The following is a 12,889-nucleotide window of genomic DNA, read 5'->3' as shown; positions in this document are numbered from 1 at the left end:
ATCCGCGGAGTGGAGATAAGAAAAACACTAGTGTTTGACGCATATAAAAATTGAAACGCAATTCATATATATTTTACACATTTTGCACCTGCCCTCAAATGTAAAATTTAAAATACGCATATGATGTTTATTTAGAATTAAATGTATAAGCCTATAAAGATTGAGACTGATATGGTCATTATGCATGCATTTACATGAGCATGCATGCAATGCAAAAATTTAAATATATATTTTCTTATTCTGGGAAAACTTGATAAGTCATATATTAATTCAGTTTTTATTCATAATTCTCGAAAACTGCTTACTACATCTTGCAATAATTTACGTTTTACTTATACTGATCAAAAGAATGAAAACTGCAAAGGTTACTTAAAATAGCAGTATAAAAGTAGACAAAGTAATAGCGGTTTTTCAATAATGAAAACTGTATTTTCGACGTGCTTGCTCGTGTAACCTTGATCTCAAGAAATTTTCTCTAAATATTTGATGAATTGAATTTTTCCGCTTTTTCTATCACCAGTTACTAAATTGTGATCTGCATCAACACTCAGTCCTCCGTTACATGGATGTTCTATGTAACGGACAAAGTTTCCATCACAGTCGATGATGTGAACAATGTTGTTTCTGCTATCACCTATCAAAATTTGATGATTGACATCGCAAGCAATGTGCATCGGCAGGAATTGGGTGTACTTAGACTGATTCGAAATGTTTCCATCGTACCTAAACCGCAGATCCCCGGAGAAATCCAAAACAACAACTGCGCTTCCTCCATAGTCTGCTACGCAGATGTCACCATTTCCATTTTCAGTTAGCAAAAGAACAAAAGAAACTCCACAGGAAAACAAAGGGTGTTTCCGGTTGCCGAACTGAATCTTCTGTATCTCTGTCGTACCTGAGTATCTTACTATTCTGCTTTGTTTCTCATCGTAGGAGCGCATGCTCACTAACAGATTTCCGTTCTGCAGATGACACAGACCTTTCGGAAACCAACCATCACAATTCAGATATTTCTCTTCTTTATTGTCTTTGACGATATAGACTTTGGAATCATCATTTAATGCAAATATTAGAGTGTTCCAGTTAAATGAGAAAGCTACAGGGTTTTTCACAGTGCTTATGACTTGTATTGCTTTCCCCTTCCTGTCTATTTGCTTGATGGAGTTTTTCTCGCCGCTTATCCATAGTTTATGATTTTCTACACACAATATTCTCCAAAGAGATTTGTTAGAACCCTGAATTGTAAATGAATACAATATTTCCGAACTTTCTTTTAATTGTAAATTTTGTTTGCCTGTTTTGACATCGCCATAGGATAAATTACCTAGCAATCGAACTATTTGTTCGTTTTCAATTTCATTGCATACAAAATGTGGATGAACACAATGTTGTAGATTTAAGTCTGTTTTGAAATTCTCAATATCACACTCGTAGTTCAATATATCCTGTACCTGTCGGGTCTGCATAATCTGTCTATTCTTTTCTATTGCTTTCTTTAGTTTGGTTTCCAAATCAGAAACTTTGGACTGGTTTTCTGAAATGACAGCTTTATTGCGTTCCTTACGAAGAATAACCTCTTTCCTCATTTTCTCGGCCTCATTGTGAACTGCTTCCTTAATTTGTCTTTCTCTCTTGGTCACCTCAGATATAACATGATCAATCATAACTGTGTCTGACGAAACAATTTCTTTCATTAGCGTAATTTTTAGCAAGGCATTTTCTTCCAATTCCTTTGTATCAGATTCAATACTTTTTCGTCGCATTTCAACTATTTCATCTATTTCCGTGGCATCATGGCCTTTGTGTGACCCGATGAGGCATTTGATACACACGGCTGCCTTACAATCACGACAATAAGTCTCGCATTTAATTCTGTGAGACTGACATTCTGGATACACAGTTTTGATTTTTCTGCTCTCAAATGCAACAACTTCATGATTCTTCGATTTATCCATCATGTGCCTTAAAACACAGCTGCTACACATTTGTATACAGCACGGATTGCAGTAAAATTCTACTGGTTCTGGACATAAATTGCAACGTAGCACATCTTGGCCTTGTGCAGCCGCCATTATTTTGATGTTTATGACCTGAAAAAGAGAATATTCAATATATTGTTACTGCTAGACGTTATTCAGAGGTTATCATATTTACATGCTTGGCTTACTGATTCTTGGTTACTAGTACAAACTTGTACGACCCTATGTTTGATAAAAGCAAATATGGTCGTCCGTGCCCAGTAGTGGACTCGTTCACCCTAATGTTTGTTACCATACGTGGGTCACCTGCTATGATAACTCAAAAACGTAAAAAAAAATTGATTTTCTTAGACTCAGTTTTTGATTTTCTAAGACTAAACAGTCAAATGTGTAAAGGTAATTCATGAATTAATCAAACATAGGAGTCAACTTGTTAAATATTCTTTTTTAGGTTAATATATATTCTTTACATGTGCAGAAGCAAAAAACAACCTCTTCCTGGTCCAAAACAAATATATGACCGACTTTAACCAGATTTGTTTTGTGCATCGAAAATAAATAATAATAATAAAGTTTTTTGAAATATTTCCCCATCCATTAATTAGCACTGTAATCAATACACTTAATTAACAGGTACTGATTACAGTGCTCAATTTATGACGTGTTTAACATGTATTCTTACACTACATATGATATATTGTGTATTATTAGAAAACCACAAAAAGCGCTCATCTGTATCTCGATAGTTACAAACGTTTGAAATTGACGATTAACAAGAGACACAGGGGCCATATCACCCACCCGAGCAACTGGCTAGATAAAAGCAAAAAGAAGTGCGAACGATAGTATTGTTCTCCCGCCTACCTCCAAGTCAATTTTCAAAAGTTAACATATTCGAAGAATTTTTTTTTATATTTTTTATAGATAAATATATGGATTTTCATAAAACATTACTTATTCGGGAAAACAAAGAGAGATAACTTTAAAATTTGGGTAAAACTTGTGTTTTTCACTATAGAAATCAACGGGAAAGGGAAAATATTTTTAAAACATCCCCCCCCCCCTGTCACAAAAATTCCTTTTTACAGGTAATATGGAATGTTATTTCACAAATTCATATACCAAAGGTTTTTATGTGACACTGGAGGAACATATGTTTATTGACAAAAAACGATAAAAATGCTTATTTTCCATCAATTTCAAAGCGATTTACAACTGAAACATTATATTTCATTGAAATATTTATGTTTTACTTATTTGCCTTAAACATAAGAAAAGATATAAGGAACATCTTATCATATCCAAGACTATTTCAAAATATGGTGATGCTTGAAAACTCCGATTTCAATGGAAAATGTCGTCTACCCCCCTTTTATCAAGAGTTGGAATTATGGATAATATACTGTTTAGCACTGGTATTAAGAGTCGGTCCGCGAGAAAACCATGCAGAACTGTCCAAATCGAAGGTTGTCATATCTGAATGAAATTTGGTGGGTAGTTAGACTTTATAATATGTTATTAAAAATGACCAAAAAATTCCCATCATTCAACATGGCAGCCGTAGGCAGCGCCACCTCCTTTTTGCACATTTAAGTGCAAATGCACTTAAAAAATTCAAGAAAAATGGTAAAATTCACATTTGATTTATTTTACTCAAAATTAAACTTGCATTTCCATTCAGGTATTTTTAAGTAACATAAGTCTATGTTCTTTCAAAATTGACATTTATCATAATCAAATATGCAATATATCAAAGGGCAGACAACTCTTGAAAATTGGCATAATGCCAATTTTCAAGAATTGCCAAAAGTATTACAAATTTAATGCCCAAAATCTTCCAAGACCAATCTTTGAAATTAATTTTTTTGATTTTATTGTACAAATATAACTCTAAACATTATCTTTGCAAAATATTGAGCTTGGGAAATAATAAATAATTGAGATATGGGGATATACAAATTACCAATTTTCGAAAAAATTGCTCAAACTCAAATGGGTTACAAAGTCAAACATAGTACTTTAAATTATAAACAATTGTTGTTCGATGTTGAATCATGTAACAATTTTCTTTGAAATAATAATTAAGATTGAAAAATATTAAAATTAAAAATTAAATAAAACTAAATTGTCAGAAATTACCCCCAATATGAGGATTAGCATTTTGCCAATTGTTTAGAAATGAAAAAAAGCATAATAAATTGTATTGGCTTACTTGCAATTTTTCAACAATCATATGAATATATATGTTCCTTACATTTTGTAAGTTAGTTTCTTTTTAATTAATAAAAGGGGAATTACAAGTATTTAAATTCAAACGGACTCAGTATCATTCATATAAATTTTGAGATTTGAACATATAAAATTTGAGCCTTCAGTAAGCTGTTTGCTAGCTGCAGAACTGTGGCTCTCCGAAAAAATATATATTGATAGACCGGAGAGCTACAGTACCACTCATTGAAACAAGAGGCCCAGGGGCCACATCGCTCACCTGAGCAATTGGCTAGAAAAAAGCACATATCAGATCAGAACTGAAAGTTAACTGAGGGCGGGTGGGGGGGGGGGGGAGGTGGCTTGAATTTTGACCCCCAGGGGGTCATGATTTGAACAAACTAGAATCTACAATACCTGAGGATGATTCCCTATAAATATCACTAAGCATGGCTTTAAAGTACTTGAAAAGAAGATTTTAAAAGAATTCCCTATATATTGCCATTCAAAACTTTTATCGGCCATTTGGCCCCACCCTACTCCCGGGGGTCATGATTTGAAAAAACTTGAATCTACACTACCTGAAGATGATTCCACATGAGTTTCATCTTTCCTGGCCCAGTGGTTCTTGAGAAGAAGATTTTTAAAGATTTTTCCTATATCTTCCTTTGCAAAACTTTGATTGACCATATTGGCCCCACCCTACCCCCGGGGGTCATGATTTGAACAAACTTGAATCTACACTATCTGAAGATAATTCCACATGAGTTTCATCTTTCCTGGCCCAGTGGTTCTAGAGGAGAAGATTTTTAAAGATTTTTCCTATATATTCCTATGCAAAACTTTGATCGGCCATTTTGGCCCCACCCTTCCCCCAGGGGTCATGATTTAAACAAATTTGAATCTACACTACCTGAGGATGATTCCACATGAGTTTCATCTTTCCTGGCCCAGTGGTTCTTGAGAAGAAGATTTTTAAAGATTTTTCCTATATATTCCTATGTAAAATTTTGATCGGCCATTTTGGCCCCACTCTACCCCCAGGGGTCATGATTTGAACAAATTTGAATCTACACTACCTGAGGATGATTCCACATGAGTTTCATCTTTCCTGGCCCAGTGGTTCTTGAGAAGAAGATTTTTAAAGATTTTTCCTATATATTCCTATGTAAAATTTTGATCGGCCATTTTGGCCCCACTCTACCCCCAGGGGTCATGAATGAAAAAAAAAATTTGAATCTACACTACCTGAGGATGATTCCACGTGAGTTTCATCTTTCCTGGTCCAGTGGTTCTTGAGAAGAAGATTTTTTAAAAATGCCAATAATTTTTCTCTAATTCATAATTATCTCCCCTTGGAAAAGGGCGTGGCCCTTCATTTGAACAAACTTGAATTCCCTTTACCCAAGGATACTTTGTAGCAAGTTTGGTTGAAATTGGCCCAGTGGTTCTTGAGAAGAAGATGAAAATGTGAAAAGTTTACAACAACGACAACGACAACGACGACTACAACGACAAGGACAGACAACGGACAAATTTTGATCAGAAAAGCTCACTTGAGCCTTTGGCTCAGGTGAGCTAAAAATGTATATATACAAAAAAATGCGCTCGGTTCTGGATTAATTCTGCTAAATTCTTACCTCAATTGCAAAAAAGCTAGATTCCAATAAAGACCTTACTCCTTTATCAATTAACGGCGTGGTTTACATCTGTACGACGCGCGTTGGACCGAATTATCTTGCAAACCAAAATGGCAGTATAAATAGGCGAAATTTTAGATGATCTCAATTCCAGGTCCAGGAGGGCTTTTAGAAACAATTATAAGGAATGTTTTTGTGGAAACGGTGAAAGAATATGTTAGGAACACACGGTTGGTAAAATTTTGAGATGACAGTTTTAAGAAGGATATGGAGATAACGAACAGTATTCAATCTCAAAGTCCATAAAACAATACAAAATAAGAGCAGAGCAAACACGGACCCCCGAAACATCAGAGATGGGATCAGGTGCCATGCAGGAGTGAGCATCCCCTGCCGACCAGTCACACCCGCCTTTTGTTCCTTGTCACGATCAGGAAATAACGGAAAAAATCCGTCGTCAATTCAGTGTATAAATAATGGACTAACTATTGGTATGAAAAAAGTCAGTCAGCATTTGACTCAGCTGTGATAAATTGTATTTGCTGACAAGGTCATTGTATCGACCATAGAACTTTCGAAATGATGACTTTAAACGAAACTGCTGATTTTCTTGTTTCATCAACTTGCTTGCTCATCAACACGGAGAAATAAATCGAGAAACAGCGCACTTTTTTGTGCGCAATAAATATATACAGTTTTTTTCAATGGGTGGCACTGTAGCTCTCCGGTCTATTATTATATATTTTTTCAGAGAGCTACAGTTCTGCAGCTAGTTGTTTGCTTTCTGCCAATTTTAAATTGGTACAATCTTATAAAAATACTGACAGGAGATGTTAATATTATACAAAAAACTCCATAAAAAAGTTTAAGAAAATGAAAGATGCTGGAGTTTACTCTTATCCCACCTCCCGAATCAAACAATTGTCTTCTTTTTTCGCTTGGGAAATTCTTTTCAGGTAAGTTTAATTTTAACACCCCCCCCCCCCCCGGACCCTTTCAAAATCGTTTCTACGTCACTGCTATGACTGCGATTTTCGTGAATAAAAGATTTTATGAACATGAATAAATCAACTTGATTTAAATAATGGGGGATTGAATTTATAAAATATACATGTATATTGTTTATAAATTTGTGTATTTAAGGTGATTTAATCTAAAATAAAAAAAAATAATACGTTTTCCGTTCCTCGTTTTAGCAACACCCCTCCAGAACCCTACTAGTTATCATTTTTAATTATTTTATCCATTTCAATATTAGTATGTAAATTGTGGGGAGGTGGATGGGGTTAAATGATTGGGTACTAGATACACTCGTATATTTAATATCCTGACCATGATCGACTGATACGCCCCCTCCCCCAACTGTTTTCAGTGGCTACGTATAACATTTAAAAAAAACAATTTATCTCTGTATGCAATGGTACATGTATTAATAATACCATCATGGTTATTCAGAAAAAAAGTATCAAATATTAATTTACAAAGCCTTATACAATTTTATTAATAATGTTCTGATTATAATTTTGACAAAATTTGATAGCCCCCCCCCCCCCCCCCCCAATTTGAAGAAATATGAATCCAGTCTTTTATCATGTTAATAGCCGGTTTTAAATTTTTACCACTTTGTACTGCATACTAGCAAAGTTTTGGCTGCAGTAACGACTCATGTTTTCTTTGGTTGGGGGGGGGGGGGATAGTACCCTCCCCCGAATAATTTTGCCAATATTTATCGTGGAGGGTCCTATATCGGTGGGGTACCTAAATCGGTGGCATCTCCTTTTGAGCTGATAATTTTTAATGGGAAATCTGACTTTATCAATATATGAATGTTACGTAACACAGTAGTTTAAAGTATGTAATGTAAAATTAAAAATATGCCAAGGAATGACGGTGTTTGGTTAACTCAAAAACACACTAAATTTATGAAACGTAAGCAATTTACATGTAGGTTGACATTACCAATTATTTTTGAATTTGTTGAGAGTATGCAATCAAATACCTGTTTGTATTCTTATATTTTCTCAACTGATGACAAAACAAGTTGCTAAGACACTAAGAAAACTATGTGCCTTTATATTGAAAATATATGATTTTAGTTAGTCATTCCTCCATGATTTTTCCCCTCGCTTATTTCATATGTGTTTTTCTTTTCCTTTTCATATTCTGATTATGTATCCCGGTATCATATACTTGTCCTCTGACCTGAATTTATATGTTGTAAATATTCTTCATTGTCCTCATACACCTGAAATGGTTTGAGTGAATAAATGTATATTTTGATAAAAAATATGTTATTGATTTAATTTCCTATTCAAGTGTACTTGTTAGGAAAAATTTTGTAGCTGTTAATTACCATGAAAGACATGTAGGTTCCCCGAGGACAGAACCCTATAGAAAACATAGCTACTACATTATGTACATGTACATGTATATGCCCCAAATAAAAAAAAACACCTGATGACCTTTTATTTTTTTTTACTTTCTATGGAATTCTTGGTAGTTGATAATGTAGGTTGTCCCCCCTCCCCCACTCTGAAATTGCTTCCTATGGGCCTGTTATTTGTTTATTCAAGCTAAGTTGTTGTTTCTTTCTTACATTCAAATATCTTAAAAATAAGTTTTCCCTCTTTCATAGTGCAATAATGCTCCACAACAACTCCCTAGGTGAAGAAAAAATGATCATACATGACTTTCTTCTTTCCATATTGACATACCTGTCACTTTTTACCCAATAATACAAAAGAGTTCCAACAAGGGGAGATAACAATTTAACTCCAGCAAATTGGTAATAAGGGGCTAAAATAAGCAAAAGAAAGTAAAAAGAAGTATCCAAATCAGTTATTCCTCTTCTAAAAAATAATTAGATTAGGAATCTTCTCTTTTTCATTTAAATATCATAGAAATAATCCAAAAATATGGTAAAAGACTGTTATTTAAAATATGTGAAATTGTAGCAAAATATGGTATTTCAAAGTTAATTTACAACATGTAGATATTATTTCCCAAGCTCAATATTTTAATAGAGAGTAGAGGTTAGATTATTCTTAAAGTAACAATTAATTTAATTTAATTTCAACCTTGGTCTTGTGAGAAACGAGCATCTAAAAATGGCTAAAAAATCATACTCATTTATTTAGGATCTATAAATAGATAGGTAAAAAATAAAATATTCATTTGAATTAAGTTTTTCCCCAGTAATTGTGTTAATTAGACCATGGCTATGAAAATAAAACAAAATTTGAAAATAAACTGATGATAAAAGGTAACTTTTTGACTTGATCAATTTGTATACATTTTCCATTAAATTTTGTGTGATTTTCGACAAATATGCAAATGAGCTGTCGCTAAAAATAGATGCAGGGTTCGACATTTTTTTGTGGATATTCTGACTTCTACCTTTATGTAGAAAATTTTAAGCCACTTAAAATTCCAAAGTTGCAACCTTCCATTTGGACGATTTTTTGAATTTTGCATGGTTTTCTCGCGGACTGGCTCTTAAGACAATTCATCAATTACCATTGAACTATTCTTTGTATTAAACAAAGGTTTTATGGCCAAATTGCTATTTATATCAAATTAAATGGTTCCAAAATGTAGGTGGGAATCGAGAGTTAGCGTGCGTATTTCTTTGTTCAGTATTGAAATGTTTAAATACAAGAGGCCCATAATTTATATATATAATAATAATAGGAGGTCCATGTGCCACATCGTTCACCTGAGCACATGGGCTAGGTAAAAAACACAAATCAGCTCAGAAAAATTTACTTGTTGGTGGAGGGGGATTTGAATTTTCTACTACATAAGAATGTGACTATAGCAATAACGCAAACATGTATAATTTTGTCATCCTTGAAAAGAAGATTGTCAAAGACTTTTCCAACATATAACTGAATTTCCCATTGTGACCCCTTGCTACCCAAACCCCCTGGGACATTATTTGAATAAATTAAAATCTTCAATATACTTGCAGATGCTTACATGTCAATTTGGCTAAACAAAACTTTTCTGTGCTGGAGAAGATTTTTTTCCTGTATATTCTTATGCAAAACTTTGATCCCTCATTGTGGCCACACCCTTACCCCGGGGGTCATAGTTTGAACAAACCTGAATCTAAACCACCTTAAGATATTTCCATTAGATTCATGTAAAAAATTACTTATCATGGATACTGAAAATTTTATTCTATTAAAGATATTTCAGTATATATTCCTATGTAAAAAATGATCCCACATTGTGTCCCCACCCTACCCCAAAGAATTCTGATTTTAACAATCTTGAAGCTAAACTACCTGAGGATGCTTCCATATAAATAATACAAATTATGCCATGGGTTTGCTGTTCTTGAGAAAAATATTTTTAAAGATTTTTCCTATATACATGTATCATATTTTTCTATATATTAATATGTAATGCTTTGATTGCCCAATATGGCCCCAAACCGAATGAAATCCGCACTGAATGACTTAAATTTAAACGGTAAAATATGATTGGATTTTATAACTTTTTGTAAACGGAATCAAATAAGGCTGACCTGATTAAACTCAGAGGCTAATCATTTGTTAAAAATGGAGCCAATCTCTCGAGACGGACGCTCAAATATTGTAAGGATCCCTAATATCCCTGAAAAATCCCTAAAATATTCCTATAATCCCTATAATAATCCCTCAAAATATTGTAAGGATGACCAAAAGCAGTTATATTTTTAAACCTTGCTCAGTATCATGTCTGTATATTCACTTCTACTTTAAAATTATCATTGTTTCAAATATATATACATTGCAGTAATGTCAGAAACTGAAAATTTCAAAAAGGCCATAATATGAATCGCCAATGAATTGAGTTACAGGACATCAAATGGCCAATAAGTATACCAAGCATAGACAAAAAAATCTATACTTCTTTAATATCTTAATCATCTTAAGTTTTTTTTTTTTCATTTCATTAGAAAATAAAATTAGACTCCAAAATTTGACTCCAAACTCCACTCCACAACTCCACTCCACACCTCCAGTCCATGAATTACAAGCTGCCGATTTCAAGCGTTCAGATCAGGTAGATTTATGTAACCAAGCAACAAGTTAATATTTACATAAACTTCCAGTTCCCTTGGCGTTTGGGAAGATACTCGACATGATGTACTGAATCGAAATAGCATTAATCTATGTTAAAAATTCAACACTCATTTCTATTAATTGTTTTAATCTGCAAATTTACAATAACAGCTAGGGTAGGCCCCTATCTTTTTTATCATTTATATGCATTCTTTCTGTGGCAGATCGAAAGTAGAATCTGTCGTTATTTAAACTGTTATTTCAACCAAATACTTGATAATCATCAAAAATAAAAGGGAAAAAATGTTTTAGAAGAGGAAGTGTAAGCAAACTAACCTGTTTTGCAAAATTTTAGGCCGACAAATCATGACACATGCAGAAATCACGTGATTCAAATATCCTCTGTAAAGGCGCGGATGCAGGATTTTGAATATGGTTCAACTGAGTAAAATAATAGCAGATTTTGAGTGACTCTATATACCGTAGTGCTAATATATAATCGTGTAGAAAACACAAAGTTTTTGGACTCTTAATAAATTATTTAACGAAGTATCGACTCTTAAAAATCAAACGGTTATAATGGAAAAAAAATTAATTAATATATTCTGTTTAATTCTCAGTGGCTATCTTCTGTGCTTGATTTCATACAGCTTGTTCTGTGCTTTCATTCATTTTCAGAAATACTCTTACAAGGGAGAAAAAATAATTTGTTAATTATAACTTTTTATACGTTATATGTATGTACAATAGCGAGCTAACCAAATAATTTATGTTTTTAAAATTACATAAAAAATATATCTGGTTAATTACTTCACCAGCATGCAAAATTCAATCTCTTATTCAGTTTCTAATATTTGACTGCGGAAATATATTATGTCAACTTAAAAAGTGGCCTAACCCGACATATAATTCTTTTAAAGTTGAATCCCCCGCTTGAAAAGCGAAGGGTATATAGTATCTGGATGTCCGTCCGTCTGTGCGTCCGTCCATCTGTTACGCTTTGGAGTACCCATCTCTTATCCGTAAATCCTCCTCTCATATCACTGCATGAAATTTAATGAGACTCTCACGGAATCTTTATTACATATTGCCATTCACACATTTTACTTTTTGATCCGACAACATTTTGGGTTTTCCAAATCAAAACATCGACATGCCATTATAATCCTATGGAATGCGGGGGTATCATTTCGTGAGCTCATTGCGAACAGTGCCTAGACAGTTTATAAGAGGACCCAGAGTTAGCCATGTCCCAAATGCATGGGATTTAATCAATGTTGACATCCAGCATGTAGGCATTGAGCAACCAAAATTAAATATCAAACACAATTAACCGATTACATATTAAAGAAATCGAATCCTTGGCCTCTGACGTCAACCAAACTTCTATTAATGATGATTTTTTAAAACATTAAGGGACGTTTACAAATTCCTATGGGATGCTGCATTTATGAGATCTAGATGCGAGAGACTTAAAAAAAAAATAACAAAGTACATAATATGTACTGAAAGTACTGGGAATAATTAACCAGGTTAAGCTATTTTGTTTATGATGCAGTAGTCAGTAAACACAAGAGTTTTAAGTTAACCTGTAGTAATACACTAGGTATATGGTGATGTCTGTAAACTATATATTCAGATGTCACTCACAAAGTAATTATCGTAAATTTGAACTATATAGGGTTTCTATTATAGTTTGGCCCCCGTTTTTGTAACAATTTAAACGTCAATAAAAGGGGAGTGTCACGTGACGGGCTATAGTACGGACGTGCTTTCGATAGCTCCGTCTTTTTTGACCTTTTTCTGAGCCTTTGCGGCAAAGATTCTTTTTTGTGTGTTTGTACTATGTGTATATGTTGTATAGACTCTGGATATACGTTTCCCGAACTTTTTCTAGGTTTTTTGGATTTATTTTCTTTGTGTTGCTTTATTCTTTGTGTTTAAACTTATCTACCTGTGTTACCTGTGAGTAGGTGTTCACGATCTTTTGAACTACCTGACCAACCTGTTT

General features: G+C 33.6%; 1 protein-coding gene across 1 annotated transcript; it reads right to left on the bottom strand.

The window, feature by feature from the left end:
• Positions 1-295: 295 nt before the first annotated feature.
• On the bottom strand, positions 296-11,279 carry LOC134270929 (E3 ubiquitin-protein ligase TRIM71-like). Its single transcript, XM_062753190.1, has 2 exons — positions 11,215-11,279; positions 296-2,090 (listed from the first exon to the last, which is right to left on the bottom strand). Exon 2 carries the CDS (start codon positions 2,070-2,072, stop codon positions 462-464), a length of 1,611 nt encoding a protein of 536 aa, XP_062609174.1. The 5' UTR covers positions 2,073-2,090; positions 11,215-11,279; the 3' UTR covers positions 296-461.
• Between the last annotated feature and the right edge of the window lie 1,610 nt (positions 11,280-12,889).

The sequence above is a fragment of the Saccostrea cucullata genome, unplaced genomic scaffold (assembly GCF_032062105.1).
Source record: "Saccostrea cucullata isolate Sc308-1 unplaced genomic scaffold, CSIRO_AGI_Scuc_v1 ctg7991, whole genome shotgun sequence".
NCBI lineage: Eukaryota > Metazoa > Mollusca > Bivalvia > Ostreida > Ostreidae > Saccostrea > Saccostrea cuccullata.
This window is presented reverse-complemented; position numbering and strand designations above follow the sequence as displayed.